At 36.5% G+C, this 15934-nt stretch overlaps 2 protein-coding genes across 2 annotated transcripts; one reads left to right on the top strand and one right to left on the bottom strand.

Annotated features, from left to right (window-relative positions):
• The first annotated feature begins 3192 nt into the window (after window positions 1–3192).
• Window positions 3193–5373, top strand: LOC120590106 (olfactory receptor 56A4-like). The gene is made up of 2 exons (XM_039847744.1): window positions 3193–3822; window positions 4611–5373. The coding sequence occupies exons 1-2, from the start codon at window positions 3562–3564 to the stop codon at window positions 5304–5306; spliced, it is 957 nt and encodes a 318-aa protein (XP_039703678.1). The 5' UTR covers window positions 3193–3561; the 3' UTR covers window positions 5307–5373.
• Window positions 5374–11499: 6126 nt separating this feature from the next.
• Window positions 11500–12444, bottom strand: LOC120590467 (olfactory receptor 56A3). The gene has a single exon (XM_039848285.1). The coding sequence runs from the start codon at window positions 12442–12444 to the stop codon at window positions 11500–11502; it is 945 nt and encodes a 314-aa protein (XP_039704219.1).
• Between the last annotated feature and the right edge of the window lie 3490 nt (window positions 12445–15934).

Here is a 15934-nt window from a genome sequence, read left to right as displayed (position 1 = left end):
TAAAATTCCAGTACTAGCTTTAATAGTTTTAATCGCGTTCCATTTAGGAGCATGCAGACTTGATTGCTCTAAAATTCTTTAAGACTATTTCATCATTATAAACTGCCTCTATCTCTAGTCATGCTTCCTGCCTTCGTGCTTGCATTAATCAGATTAGTATAGCTACCTAATATTCTTTGGTTAGTATTTCCAACATATATTTTTTCCCCATTCTTTGGTTTTCAGTCATTCTGGGTGTTTATATTTAAAGTGTGTCTTTTGTAATCAACATGAATGTATTCAATCTCGTAGTCTTAGTCTTTTACTTGGAATACTTGGCCTATTTACATAATGCTATTACTGATTGCTTTATAGCTACCATCTTACTATTTGTATGTTTAACTCATCTATTTTATATTTCTTCTTTCTACTTCCTTGTTTTATTTTGGATTAATTCAATTTTTATGTAATATTTTTTTACTATTATTTTGGTGATAATACTAGAATGAAAATTTGTAAACTTTACTTACTACAGTCTAATTAAATGTATGAACTTTAAATAATTTTGTAATTATTTTACTTTATATCATTAGGATTTTTATTAGTATAATATACCATCCAATAAAACTTTCACCATTTACATAGCAGTGCAATAGATAATTCTATAAAAAAGTTAATTAGTCTGAACAAACTATTAAAAATAAACTATTATAATATAAAATAGATTTATTTTTAATATATAATTCATTCAGAATAATTTATTTTTTTGAGAAATTTTATATCTTCATAAAATGTTATTTCTTTTTTAAAAAACATTATTAGCATAACATTAGTTAATAATGTTATATAAATTTCAGGTGTATAACTTTATAATACATCTGAATACTATATTGTGTGCTTACCACCCAAAGTCTAGTCTAGTCTTCTTGTGTTACCTTGTATTTGATACCCTTTAAAGGGTCTTTAAAAGAGTGTTCAGGATTCCATATACTTGTTTTTTTTTAAGTGACATAGTTTTCCTGTGTGAAGATATTTTTAAAACTTATTAAAAATTAATGATAAAATAAATCATCATAAAATACTTATTTTAGAAACAATTTTTCTAGAATGAAACTAATATGTAAGATGACATCATTCCATAAATCTAATGACATTTGTCTCCTTAAAGGATCTTCTACATACATCTTCCAAGTCCTCAAGTGATATTTGTTTCCATTACAAATAATACATCTCGGTTTATGTAATTTTCAGACATCTCAAGAGAAACTATAAGCTGATCACCTCTCTTTCACTTCATCTAAGTTTAGAGGAATAATCTGTTTTTTTTAGAATGGAAGTGTGTATGTATCTGCAGGGAAGCCAGAGCCCATAGGAGCAGGATTCCCAAATTGACTCTTCATGTTTTCAGCCACAAGGGAATGGCTTTTATAGACGGCATCTTAATAAAGTTGTCCAGGGGCTAAAGCCACAAGTAGAAGGCCAGTGAGAAATTGAGGAGTTATACATTTGCCTGAAAGTAGCTGAATGGTGAAACTGCTGTTTGGAGCAGACTTTCACTGTAAGTATTTTTGAAAACAGTCCTTTGGAAAGCCAAGCACCTTTGAGTTTGGTCCTTGACTTAATTCTTTGCTTATTTTCGAGAATGTTATTGCACCCTTAGATGTTAGTTTGTGAAGACCCTGAAGATCAGTGATGTCAGAAGAGCATGAGCCTGTTGAAGTGTGGGTCAGCTGAGCTCACAGAAAGTCAGCTCAGGTCTGTCTCTGTCAGGAAGGCTGACTGGAGAGTATTCCTTCTATAATTAGTACCTTGACTTTAATGAACTCTAAGGAGAGGTGGCTAAAAACTATGGATCAGGTAGAGAGATAAAATCATGAAAAAGGAACCTACCAAATTCCCAGAGAGTTCATGGGTAGAAGAAAACTTTCAAACTGGGAGACCAGAGATTGACCATAATTTTTCTTAAATAACTACAGATCATGGGAGAAGCAACCAATTTGATGTCTGAAACTGAGCAGAACTGTGGTTAGGGCTGTCTGAATGAAGGCAGCAGTCTTGGCTTGAGTTAGTCAAATCACTGGTTAGGTCTGTTATTACAGTTGGATGTAACTGTCATTCTCAAAGTATTGGTCTTGGAAAAGCAACATCAGCATTACCTGGGAATTCGTTAGAAATGTTTCAAATTCTTGGGCTTCCCTCTAGACCTACATATTTGGTAACAGAGCTGGGTTCAGCGATCTGTGTTTCAATAAGAATTCCAAGTGATTTGTTGCATTCTTACATTTGAGAACCACTGGTCTGGATAAAAGAAAATTCTGATAAGGAGCCCATGTTATATATTCTAGAAAAATAAATAAACAACTGTACACCTTGACTGGGGGATTATTTTTGTGCCCAGAGGTGCCCCAACATCATGCTCAAAAATCCATCTATAAGAGATGATTGTTGCTCTGCTTCAGAGGAGAGCACAGCAGAACCTGGCACCTTCTTCACCAGCAGGATCCTAGATGGTTAAGAAGATATTCAAAGAGAACTGAAGCTTCAGTCTGTGTAGCATTATATCCCGGGGCATGTTTAAGTATTCCTACAACTATTTTCTTAGAACCCTCATTTCCTTTTTTCCCCCTCCTATTCCAGGGAAATGCAGAGTGGGTTCCTTTTTTTATGTAGTTATTTACCAAGTACATATGCAAATGCAAATAAGACAGTACACAGGTATCTTTCTTATTTATTGTTCTAATCACTTGCTTTTTTTCCTTACGAGTAAATTCTTTTTTATCTGATGCTGCTTTGTTCAACTTTTTACTGAGCATTAAGCAAGAATGCTGAAGATTTATAGTAGAGCAAGATATGGAAAAGCTAAATTAATTTAGTCAAGGGCATCATAATACTTTTAACAATCTATCAGTCTTATATATCTGAACTGTACTTATAGAGTACCTATTATGTCACCAGGTGCATTGTTTCTTCTCTGTGCTATAATAAAAAGATAAGATCCCAATGTTGGCAGATGAAACACAGACATTTTGGAAAATAAATAGGAAACATCAATGAGTATAGGAAAGTTTTATTAATACTTTAATAGTTACATGATTGGGATATTTAAGGATCATAGAGAAACAGTGGAAAGAAGAAGTATCTAACTATGCATGTAAAAAGAGTAACAAGAAAAATTTTCTAAGAGGTGTAACTCTTGGCAGATAAAATGGGACAGGCAGAAGTTAGTTATCTAAGGGCAAGAGAGTTAATTCTTTAAGAAAGATATGACAAATGGGAAAACAGAGATGAGGCAAAACAAAGTATGTTCTATAGGTAGCTGGGTCTATGTGTATGGAGTTGGAAGATTTCATGTGAAGGGAGTTATCATTTATTTATGAAGTTATGAATGCTAAGGAAATTGTTTTAACAAGGAGTGATATGATCTAATTTAAATTAGACACTTTCTATGCCAACAGAATTGTGGAGAAACTTCAGAGCCTAGAATGAGGGCAGATAAATTGGGTAGGAACTTATTCATAAAACAATCAAGCCATAAATTCATGTCTCTTTTCTTTCAGCTAGTTCCAGGATCACCAACCAGTCATGGTATTATATCTCAACAACTCTCTCAACAACATAAGTACCCAGGTGACTGAATTCCTGATGATCTGCTTTCCAGGAATGCAGGACACACAGCATTGGCTATCTGTAGTCCTGGCACCCCTCTTGATTTTGGCCCTTGGGGCCAACTTTGTGTTATTACTTGCCATCTGGCAGGAGGCATCTTTGCATGAGCCCATGTACTACCTTCTTGTTGTCCTATCCATTCTGGATGTCATCCTCTGCCTCACAGTAATCCCCAAGGTCAGTCCCTCTTTAAATAAACTCTCAGGCACTCAGTCATCTTTCTCTAACCAGTACTTTTTTTCTGCTGTAAATCCTCCTACCCTTGAAGGAAAATCCTCAGTGAGTAGCCTGAACCATCACATTAGGTCTATCACAGCTCCCAGACTGCGATATCACAGTCCCCTCTCATTTTTAATGCCCATGTTTTTTTAAGAATTCATTCTTTCCCAACTGTCAGGCCTTCTCTCAGTGTCTAAGCAAGTGATATTTCAAGTTTTGCCCTTCTTTTTACTTCTAGGGAGATTCTCTTTGACTATGAATTACTCCATTCTTAGATCTAAAAGCTCTAGAATTTACTTTCTAAAATGTGACTAGATGTATGGTTATGTCATATATTGATATAGGAAGTATAATTGGAGAGGTTTCTTATGAGTTTGGAAAGGTTGGAGGGTTTTTACATATAAATATTGGACTTCACTGGGCTTGATGTCTTTGCGATATATTTAGGTGGGCAGATGTGTCCAGCCAGAGTTTGAGTAAGAACTCTGGAGATCAAGAGAAGACAGACTAGAAGTAAACATTTTTAAACAAAAAATGTGGCCTATAGATGGAGAGAAATTGATACAAATGAGGCTCTGAAAATTGAGATGCACATAGAAGGTGTTTGAAATTAAGAAACTGTCCTAGCTGGGATTTGGGGGCTGTGGTTTGGGGATATGGGTGGTTGAAGCCATATGAGGGTTTCCCAGGGTTAGGTACCCTAGGGTGGGAATGGATACAGTTTTTGAGAGTAATGATTTTGGCAGGTCCTGCTTATTTTCTGGTTCAACATGAAGCCCATCAGCTTTTCAGGCTGCTTCCTACAGATGTTCATCATGAATACATTCCTTCCCATGGAGTCTTCCACCTTTCTGGTCATGGCCTATGACCGCTATGTGGCCATCTGCCACCCACTGCGCTACCCGTCCATCATCAATGAACAGTTTGTCATTTATTCAGTCATCTTCATTGTCTTCCGAAATTTTCTGGCCACACTGCCCACACCAGTTCTGGCTGCCAGGCTCAACTACTGTGCCAGCAATGTGGTAGAGAACTGTATCTGTGCCAACATTTCTGTGGCAAAGCTTTCTTGTGGGGATATTCGTCTAAATAAGCTTTATCAGTTTGTGAGTGTTTGGTGCCTACTAGGTTCTGATTTGATACTCATTTTGCTATCTTACTGTTTCATCTTGAGGGCTGTTCTGCATCTGCAGGCAGGGAGTGCAGCCACCAAGGCCTTGAGTACTTGTGGTTCCCATCTCATTCTCATACTTTTCTTCTATACATTGCTACTAGTCTTCATTTTCACAAACAAAGCAGAAAAAAAGGTGCCCTTAGAGGTGCCCATTCTTCTCAATGTGTTGCATCATCTCATCCCACCAGCCCTAAATCCCATAGTTTATGGAGTACGAACCCAAGAAATCAAGCAAGGAATTATTAAGCTATTCAAGGACCACTATTGAGCGGTGTGAGTCAAAGATCAGTGATTATGGAAGCCTGGGCATGTTTTAGTGATGGTTTCATTTGAATACCACAAGAGACACAATATGACATCCATGCTGCTACTCTCATCTTGAACTTAAACCTTCCTCAACCACTATCATGATAGTTACCATGACTACCCCCTCCTCAAATCCTAACTGAACCCATGTTTAGGTATTCATTATCTCCTTCATTCTGACCCCTTGCCATCATGATCCTTCAATTACTCATTCATTAAATAAGTATTTAATACTTCCATATACTTCTTAGGTTTTACATTTGAAGTGCCTCTTACATTTAATTCATAGCGCAGGGATAAGACATCACTTTAAATAGAAAATGCATAGGTAGGGTTGAGAAAAACAATGAGGACTTTATTTCAATAATCTAGATGAAAAGTGATAATGGCTTATAATAAGGAGGTGAGTGAAAATTGAAGTTATGGGGCACAAGATTTGCTGGGAGTCCATGCGTAGGACATAAAAGGTGGAGAGGAGTAAAGGACACTCCAAAGCTTTTTTTCCAGGGGCAATTAGAAAAGTGTAATTGCTAATAACTGAGAATCTAGTTTTATATGTGATATCAGAAGTTTGGCTTTAGACACTGAACTCAATTTCTATCCCAAACTCCCCCAAATGGCTGTATTATTGCAATAACTATTAAATATCCAAACAAAGAAGGAAAAGCAAGTGACTGGACATATGGCACTGTTTAGGGGTCAGGGCCAAGCTAGAGACAGAAGTTTGAATCATAAAGGTATAGATAGTATTTAAATCCCAGTTAGACATGTGGTGCGAAGTTGATGAATTATCCTCTCGTTTCTATCCCTTTGTTCAAGAAACTTGTTCAAATGTTAGTTACTTCAGATCCCTAATTGTTTGTCACTCCCCGTAGACTGTGATCTCATTAAGGTCAGAAACTGCATTGAATTTTTCTTTATCTTCAACCTCTAGCATTGTGCCTGGCACAATGGTGAGTGCTTTTAAGTTAATTAATAAATGACTTTTGACTTTCTCAAAACTTTTAGCTCTACTATGTGACATCTGGATTATGGAGTCTGGATCCAAATACAGTACTGTTTGTTGATGAAATTCCATGTGTTGGTTTAACATTAAACACATTAAACATTAAAAAAAGATATGCATTCTTTATAAAAATAAAAGCATTCATTAACATAAGTTAACAGGGTAATGGACTTCTTATATTCAAAATAAAGGATACAACTTTAAAATAACATTTAAAAAGATGCAAAAACATAGGTGATAAGTTCCTTGACATTGGTTTTGGCAATACATTTTTGGATTTGAAACAAAAGCAATAATAAACAAGCAGAACTACATCAAACTAAAAAGCTTCTGAACAGCAAAGGAAACCATCAACAAAATGTAAAGGCAGCCCATAGAATTGGAAGGGTTTAATATAAAAATATAAAATGTACTCATATAACTCAATAGCAAAACTCAAATAATCTGATTATAAAATGGGCATCTAATAGATCTTTTTCTTAAGAAGACATACAGATGGCCAACGAGTACAAGAAAAGGTGCCCAACATAGCTAATCTTTAAAGAAATGCAAATCAAAACCACAATTAGATATCACCTCACACGTGTTACAAAGGCTATTAATCAAAAAGATAAGAAATAAAGTGTTGGTAAGGATGCGGAGAAAAGGGAACTCTTATGCGCTGTTGGTGGGAATGTGAATTGGAACAACCACTCTAGAAAACAATATGGAGGTTCTTCAAAAAGCTAAAAGTTAAATAGTTTTGTTTTCTTCAGATGAATATCCAGCAATTACACTTCTTGGAATTTATCTAAAGAAAACAAAGCACTAGCTCAAAAAGATATCTTCACTTCCATGTACATTACAGCATTATTACAATAGCCAAAATATGGAAACAATCTAAGTATCCATCGATGGTTAATGGATAAAGAAATTGTGGTATCTATACAATGGAATAACATTCAGCTAAATAAAAAAAAATGAAATCTTGCCATTATGGATGGACTTTGTGGGTATTATGTTAAGTGAAGTAAGTCAGACAGAGAAAGACAAATACTACATGATCTTACATGTAGAATCTAAAACAAAACAAAACAAAACAAAAACGCAACTTACAGATACAAATAACAGATTAGATTGATGGTTGCCAGAGGCAGAGCTTGGGGGTGGGCAAAATAGGTATAGAGTGTCAAAAGATACAAACTTCCAATTATAAACTAAATAAGATCTGGAGATGAAAGGTACAGCATAGGAACTATAGTTATTAATACCATATTGCATATTTTATAGTTGTGAGGAGAGTAGATCTTGAAAGTTCTAATCACAAGAAAAAAATCTATAGAGTATATGGGGAAGGTAATTGTTTTAGGTCTCTTTTATTTACAGCTACCCCAGCCAGATTCAATGATCTTCTGCCTTTTGGCTCAGATCTGCCTCCAGCGGCATCCAGCTTAGGGATAATGAGGATGAAATTATGCAATCAATCAATATTTGAAGAGAATGCTTTAGTGTTGAGCATGATTCCAATTAACTTGCCCAAGATGTAATGTCTCTGCATTGTATCATTCCCTCTCTAGTAACATTACAAGGGTAGGATATGGCCTTTAAACCCCAACTTCTTCTTTTGTATGTCTCTGGTTTTTAAGATTGGGCTCTTGCTTTAGTTCTAATCCATTCCCATTCTATTATTTTACATTAACCTTCAGTCTTCTGCCGGTTCTAGGATGATAGTCACCTTCTCATAGCCAATTCTTTGTTTGGAACCAGAGGTTATGCTATCTACAGTCAGATCTCCCCAGTGACCACTGCTCTGGACTTCTGCCTTAACCTCCCATGGCTGTATCCCACTCACCGCTGGAATGGCCACTACTTCTTGGCCTTCTGCTTGTTCTCAGCTTAGGCCTCTGTATTTATTGTTCCATCTGATTGCAAGAGTTTTATCCTATATGTTCAAATGGTTAACTTCTCAACATTCATAAGTCAAAAGTCACCTCTACAGAGAGTACCTCCTTAATAATTACAACCAAAATGGCTTTCTTCTCCTACTTCAGATCATTCTAACACATTATACCATTCTTTTTTTCTTATTTATTAATTTACATATTTAATGATTGATCTTGTACCTTGAAATGTACCTTGATCTTGTCTTTTTTGCTTATGTCCCTATCCTTAAATTCTAGATTTTGATGTATCCAGCATATATCAGGTGTTGAATACATATTATATTTTTAAAAAATTGGTCACAAATTTCAGTATGTAAGGCCACTGCCATGCTCTGAAGGCATTCTGAAATATATTTTCAGATCAATCTTCAGTGTCAGTTGAAATGTCCCCTAAGATATCAGTCTGATGCATCTACCTAGTAATATTAAGATTACCAACAAATCCTTCATGTTAACATTATCTGGATAATTGTCTCATGGTTCAGAGGGCCGGATTTACTATTTGTGTTTCCTTTTGAATGTTAGTCTGTAAAGCATTCTGTATCTCTTATGCCTTAAACTTTTTTAAAAAAAATTAAAGTCAGCTCATTTCAAATGCTGATATATGAAATTGTGAAAATATGTTTAAGGTAAGATTTAAACTTAAGATAAAAATATGTTATAATTGTTTCTTTCTGATAAACTCAACATGAACAACCATTGCTTACCCTATTGTTAATATTTCTTATTATTCACTAATAAAAACTAATTAAGGATAACATTTTCCTAGATTTATTTATGGCTCATCTTCAGCCTCAGTCCTGTCATTGCAGGACTCCGGGTCTTTTTGACATGCATGAAATTAATCAATAAGACTTCTACCACTTTAATCTTTTCACTTTGTTTTCAAATATTATATGCTCTGCTTTCTCATTATTTTAGTGCAGAGAATCCACCCTAACTCCCTTGGCTTCCTTTTAAGAGAAATTTTATTTATTATTATGGTTGATTTTTTAGAGTAAAGTTTTTATCCAATTAACTTGCTTTTTAAATTCATTTTCCTGAGTTTGACATCAGTAGCTGAAGAAAATCTTAATTCATATCACCTATCTCGAGTGGGAGACAGTCATTGTTGTTCTCTATTGTGTTTTTCACATAGAAATTGGACATACATTTTTAAAGCAAGCCAGAATTTCTCTTCCCACATTAAAAAAATTATAGTAGACAAAAAATGCAGAGTTTTAAATAACATTAAAAATTTCAAGACTCTCTTTGAATAGAAATAGCTTGTGATAAATTCCTTAGTTCTGGGAAGCCATTTCATCTGTTTCATTCTGCCATTTTGTTGAAAAATCTGTGTTTGCTTTGAGGTAAGTTGATGTGAGTCACTAGCAGATCTCATAATTTTTAGAGTATTGATGGAAAGCTGTTGGAAAATATCATTTAGAGGTTGCAAGCATTATCAATTTTATAATAGCAGTTGATTAAATTTGCTTTAGAAGTAGATCCTATTTTATTTTAAGAATCTTTCTCATTGCTATTTAGTTATAAATATGTTGAATTAAGACCTTCTAAAATAGTAACATTTACAAGAGTGATATTTTAGTTGGCCATACTGGTCTATATTTTAGAGAGCATATTACGTAAATAAAATTTTTACCTAGTATTATTGTTTATTGTTAGAATAATATAAATGTATTTTCATTTTTAAGCAGATGATAATAGGAGTTCAACAGTTGTGAATCGAAAGACCATCAGAAGAAGCTTAAGATTGATTTCTTTTTCATTACTGGATGGAGAATTTGTTATAGGCAGGTGAATGCAGGCTAGGACCTGTAAATGATGTGAATGTATAAATAATTTTTCAGTAAAGCTTGGATTTTGACCTGTGAACAAAATAAAAAAATTGTAGTATTTGAAAGTGATCCTGGTACAATATTCAAATTTCCCATTTACTTTCAGCTGTCATGAGGGAATGTGAGAAGTGTCTATGTCTATGCTTAAAGGGAAGGAATACGGAAAAAAAAGACTCAACATGAGTGATACCTATCTTAAGGTAGGACATAGTTTCATAGACTCTTAGAACTAGGTATATGTTTTAAAATAATTAGTTCACTGTCTTCATGTGACAGATGAGGACTCTGGAACTCAGTGAGGCTGCTAATTTGTTCCATGTCACACATCCTATTTGTGGTTGTGCAAGACCTAGAGTGCAAAACTTCTAACTCATCATCTCAGGCTTTTTCTTATTTTCAAGTCATTTTCAGTACTTATTTCTACTTCTTTCTATGTAGAAGAAAACATTTCTTCAACATTATAGGGTCTAGATTGTTTTATAGTCTATCTAAACATATGAGTTTGTCAATGATTGAAAATTTGTTCTGTGCATCTTCATACCTTTGAGCTCATACAAAGTTCCTGTACCAGAGCAGTTGCTTGGAAAGTTTTTCTGGAATTAATAACATGCCCTAGTATATTTCAATGTCATTACTGGAACATTTTCTGATGATGTTACATATTAGTACACCGAAGCAGAGCCCTATATACATATTGCAGACTGAGTCATCATGAATCCTGAAGGTGAAACTTCAAGTACAGACAATAGAATGAAGACATTGAAGAAGAGGTTTTATATAATAATTCCTTCTCCTAAATCCAGTAAATCTCATTTCTTCACATGTGAGAAATTCATACAAGAGCTCTACCCTTTTGAGAGTTGCACACAATAAGACAAATGCTTTGCTTGATCAAGATTAGAAGAAAAAAGTTATTGTCCTGGTTGGAGGTAACTGAAAGAGATTTGCTTATGGATACTAGTTACTTGTCATCATTCAGGGTGACATTGAAAATACTGTTGTCTTTCCACAACTGCATTATGTAACTAAGCTAATAATAATAATAATAATAATAATAAGCAAGCAAGGAAACATATGCAGTTATTTTTAATTATATATACAGAAATAGTAACTATGTATTAATTAGAACTTACTTCTCTACTATAGAATTGATTCTCTTTGGCGGCTACATTTTAGACAAAATAGAATCATAAGCATTAAAAATCACAGAAATGACAGACATTTGGGAAAAGCATTGGATTTTTAAAAGAGAGCTATAATCAGAAACTGTATCAGAAAATAAACTTACTTTTCTCCTTGAACTTACATTATTGAGCTATGAGCTTCACCTCAATTTTTCATTAACTGATTTTTAAGCCATTTTATTTTAGGAATTCAGAGGTCCGGTTGTCCTTATTTCCATTCTTTCTTCAGCAACCTCTGGATTCCTTGCTTAATCTCCTGGGTTCGCACTCCATAAACAATGGGGTTGAGGGCTGCGGGGATGATGTGGTGGAGGATGTTGAGCAAGACTGGCACATCAGGGGAGACCTTCTTCTTAGCCACGTGAGTGAGGACGAAGACCAGAAGGATGGTACTGAAGAAGAGAATAAGGATGAAGTGGGAGCCACATGTGCTTAGGGCCTTGGTCATGGCACCCACCGCCTTGAGTCTCAGCACAGCTCTAAGTATGAAGGTGTAAGAGAGGAAGACGAGGATGAGGTCAGATCCCAGCAGAGTCCAGCCTGCAGCAAACTGGTAGATACGATTGATGGTGATATCATCACAGGAGAGCCTGGAGACAGACATATTGGCGCAGATACAGTTCTCAATGACAGTTCTCTCACAATAATGAAGTCGTGCTGAGAGAATGGGGATGGGCATTGTAATAAAGACATTTCTGGCAAAAATAAAAATGGCAGCCTTGGCTACAAATTGGTCAGTGATGATGGACGGGTATCTCAGTGGATGGCAGATGGCCACATAGCGGTCATAGGCCATGACCATGAATGTGCAAGACTCCATCGCCAAGAGGCAATTCATGATGTACATCTGAAAGAAGCAGCCATGAAAGCTGATGGCCCTGAGGTCAAACCAGAAGATGGCCAGGACCTTGGGAATGACGGTCAGACAGAGCACCATGTCTAACAGAGACAGAAAGCTGAGCAGGTAGTACATGGGCTGGTGCAGGGAGGCTTCCAGTCGGATGGTGATCAAGAGAATACTGTTAGCCCCCATGGCCAGAAGGAAGAGGAGGCTGAGGGGCAGAGACAGCCAGAGCTGCCAGCTGGGCGACCTGACAAAACAATTCAGAAAGAAGTCTGAAACCCCAGTGGAGCCATTTCTGGGAGCTGTCATAGTGTCATCAGATTTTTTTTCACTGGATTTTCTTCTATGATCTAAAAAGTTAGGATCAAAATTAGCCTTCGTACCGACAGTGAGAAAAAAATTGGCTAAATTGGATGCAACTTATGTTTTCTAGCAGGTTATTTGGCTTTAAATGGAAAGTTTGTGTGCAACATACAGAAAATAATTACATTTTAACATTTTACAAATTTTGCTTCTCCTCATTTCTGGAATATTTCTAAGGTTTGATTGAAAAACATGTATTAAAATAAGTTATGAATAATTAGCTATGAGGCAGTGTCCTTGCAATTGAGGATTGTGATAAAATGGCCCTATGATTTCAGCAGTGTAAACGTGGTAAAACTGGTCTTCAGTGATTCCTCTCTGAATCTCTTTGCTAAGTTGCCCAGACAACGTCCCCAACATTCACACCAGATATTCTTCAGTGTTGTCACTGCTTTCTTCTTATTTGTCTTTAACTTACTCCTATATACAAGAAACACAAAGATGAAATATTAGTCTTGTTCTCAAGTGGTGGCAATCCCCTGGGGATTGCCATTTATAAGACAAGCATAAGACAAAATGATAAGAATAAAGATAGCAGCGTGCAGAGTATACTGAGAGTGTAGGCGAGAATTAACATCGCTCACATGCAAGCACAGTGTTCACAAGACTCCTCACCCACTGAATGTTAAGGCAAATATAAAGAGACTGTGAAAAATGAGTTACCTGTCGCTATGAGAGATGCTTGCAAAATATTTGTGATCAGCATGATTTGAATCTTTAAAATCATGCTCAGTATGGTCCCAAGATCTGTCTATTTTGTAGGTGTCCTGCTCAGGTGACATCCTACACATGTAAATTACTTTGTTTCATCGGTGTTTATACTATACTGTTTTGCATCTATTGACATAGCTGGTAAAATGTAAACATGTTTACAATGTGTTGAACAGACTGAGAGTACTTACCAGGCACTACGCTAAAATATACTAGGAGCATTATCTAACTCAATTATTAAAAATATAACCTTTAGAGGTGTGTCTTGTATGACTTTACAAATGAGAGAAATGGGATGAAGAAAGGTTGAGAAAATTCCAAGAGCATGCAAACAGTATAACTTTCAATCTAGACGCAAAATTCTATTTGATTTTAAACCCACTCCCTAGTCCCTTGTGCTGTACTCCATCTAATCAGCCAAAGGACACTGGTTCCACAGTCTCTTAGGTTGCCTCTGAGCCGTAAAATGCTATGATATTACATTTGGTTCCTCAGTTTCTGAAAAGAAATAAATCTATCCCCCTAGGAAGTTGAATATGGTAGTGGAGAGGCATTTTTGGAATGGGGGTTTAGTAGACAGAAGAGGATTTTGAATGGAAGTATGAACCCAGGATTAAATATTTTTCAGTTATCAGAATCTAATTTGACATAACTGTGAAAATTACACATTCGTTTCCATCTATGTATGTCCTCGATCCCATGCTTCCGGTCCTGTTCACTCTGTTTTTTTCTTAGACTTCCACCTTCTTACCCGATGGCCCTGGGAATGGCCGGGTCAGTGAAAGACAGTGAATTTTATACTCCTCCTTCCCCAACTCCCCTATTCATTCCTTTTTGATGCTCTACTTCAAAATCAAAGAAGTACCGTCTGATCAGTGTCTGCCAAGAACTGTCCCTCTCTCTGGAGGCAAAAGTTATTTCAAGATACATCAGGAGTTTACATTATCTCCAGCCATTTCTTTTCCTGTTATTAAAAATAGCATATATTAACATGGTCATGGGGTTAGGGAGCACAGCATAAGGAATGCAGTCACCAGTAATGTAAAGTCTAGGTGTAGAGGCAGAGGAGAGAAAGAGCAAGAATCCTTTCATCTGCTATACATATGTACTGTATACTTTAAACTAATAATAAAATAAAATGTTAAAAAAAAACATAGCATACATTAATAACACTTCCATAAATTTCAGAGGTTTTAAAGTTGTCTCATCAGTGCTAGTGAGATACAGGACACAAAGCAGAGTTGCCATTACACCAGTTAATTTTGTCACAGCACATGCACATTTAGGTGTCAAATTCTTACACTACATCTTTTCCTCAGGACATGCCATTTTTTACTTCATTTTGCATGTTCCCTCTGCTCAGACCTCATCTAGTAACATTATTGCACATCTATTACCACAGCCCCGAATCTCACCGTAGTTGAAATGGGTCAAGGATTCCTCTGTGATTTCAGGGGGAAGAAGACACTTGGAAGCATCTCTGCAGCAGGAAAGGTGGATCCACGAGGAAATCTAGAAAAAGCAGAATACTTTCTAATTTTTCTAGGTGGTCTTGGAAAGATTATTTCCAGCATTAGGATAGAATTTCTGGCATGTCAAAGGAAGAATTTCCAATCTTATTTTCCACTTTTTCCTCTTGCTTCTTCCTCTGTCTCTTCAACCAATAATCTATTTAACGAGAAATGAGTATCTACTCAGTTCTGGGGACAAAGTACTTGGGTTTACATACAGCGTTTCTCTCCCTTTTCCATTCTTCTTCTGCAATAAGAGACAGCCTATGACAAGAGTAGGACTGAGGCCCCAAAGCTGACTATTATTTGTCCCATCAGGGACAGGCTGAGGAAGCCAGTCAGAGCTGGAGATTGATGCCGGTAACTAACTCAAGCCCAGTTTCTAGGCTTTAAGACCCAAGTCGATCATAGAACATTGGAAGCACAGACTTCTAAATTTGGAGGAAATACAATGTATCACCTAGCCCCCATGGCATTTGGATAAGCTTCTGAAATAAGCTTCTACCCTTCAAACTTAAGGACTGGATCCAGAGACAAAAAGGAAATTACTATTTTATTTCTCCTGGCAGATCTTTCTAATGTTAGCATTTCAGCTTTCAGACATTCTTTATTTGCACTGAGATATGTTATTCTCCCTCTCCTCGCCCTCAAGCATGTCTTTTGTTTTCTGATCTCTGTCACTACGTAGGGTGAGTTTATTTCTCCCCCTGACGGATGAAGTATTCACACACAGATTTGCTCTTGTAGGGTTTCTAGATTCCCACACTTCAGACTATGAGTCTTGATTTGTTCTACTGGGTGAGACTTTTCAGCTCTCCCAAGACATTAGTTAAGTTTCCATAGACAAGTCCCAGCTTAGGTACATCCCCGGCACATCAAGCCCCAAGATGTGGCCAAGGCAGTTAAGAAGGGTCCTCTTGTTATACAGGGTACAGTGTCTCCTACTTCTCTTGAGACCACTCAAGCACCCTTGACTCGGGAAAGGACAGGCATGCACATTTGAATCGAAGAGATAAGACCCCTCTGCCTCTGGCAAATCTTGGTGTTCATGCCCCTCAGCCCCTCTCCAGGTTCTCCTTGTCAGATTCACTTTCAGAGGAAGTAGCATGGGTCCTGGCTCCACTGCTGTTGGAGTTCTGACCAATACAGCTGAGACTGTTATAACGTCACTGGCCTCAGGGACCCCGTCATCCTTATTCCCTTGAGAGGGAAGT

This window comes from Pteropus medius, unplaced genomic scaffold (assembly GCF_902729225.1).
Source record: "Pteropus medius unplaced genomic scaffold, Ma_sr-lr_union100, whole genome shotgun sequence".
Lineage (NCBI taxonomy): Eukaryota > Metazoa > Chordata > Mammalia > Chiroptera > Pteropodidae > Pteropus > Pteropus medius.
The sequence above is the reverse complement of the archived record's forward strand: the minus strand, read 5'-3'. Positions and strand labels throughout refer to the sequence as shown.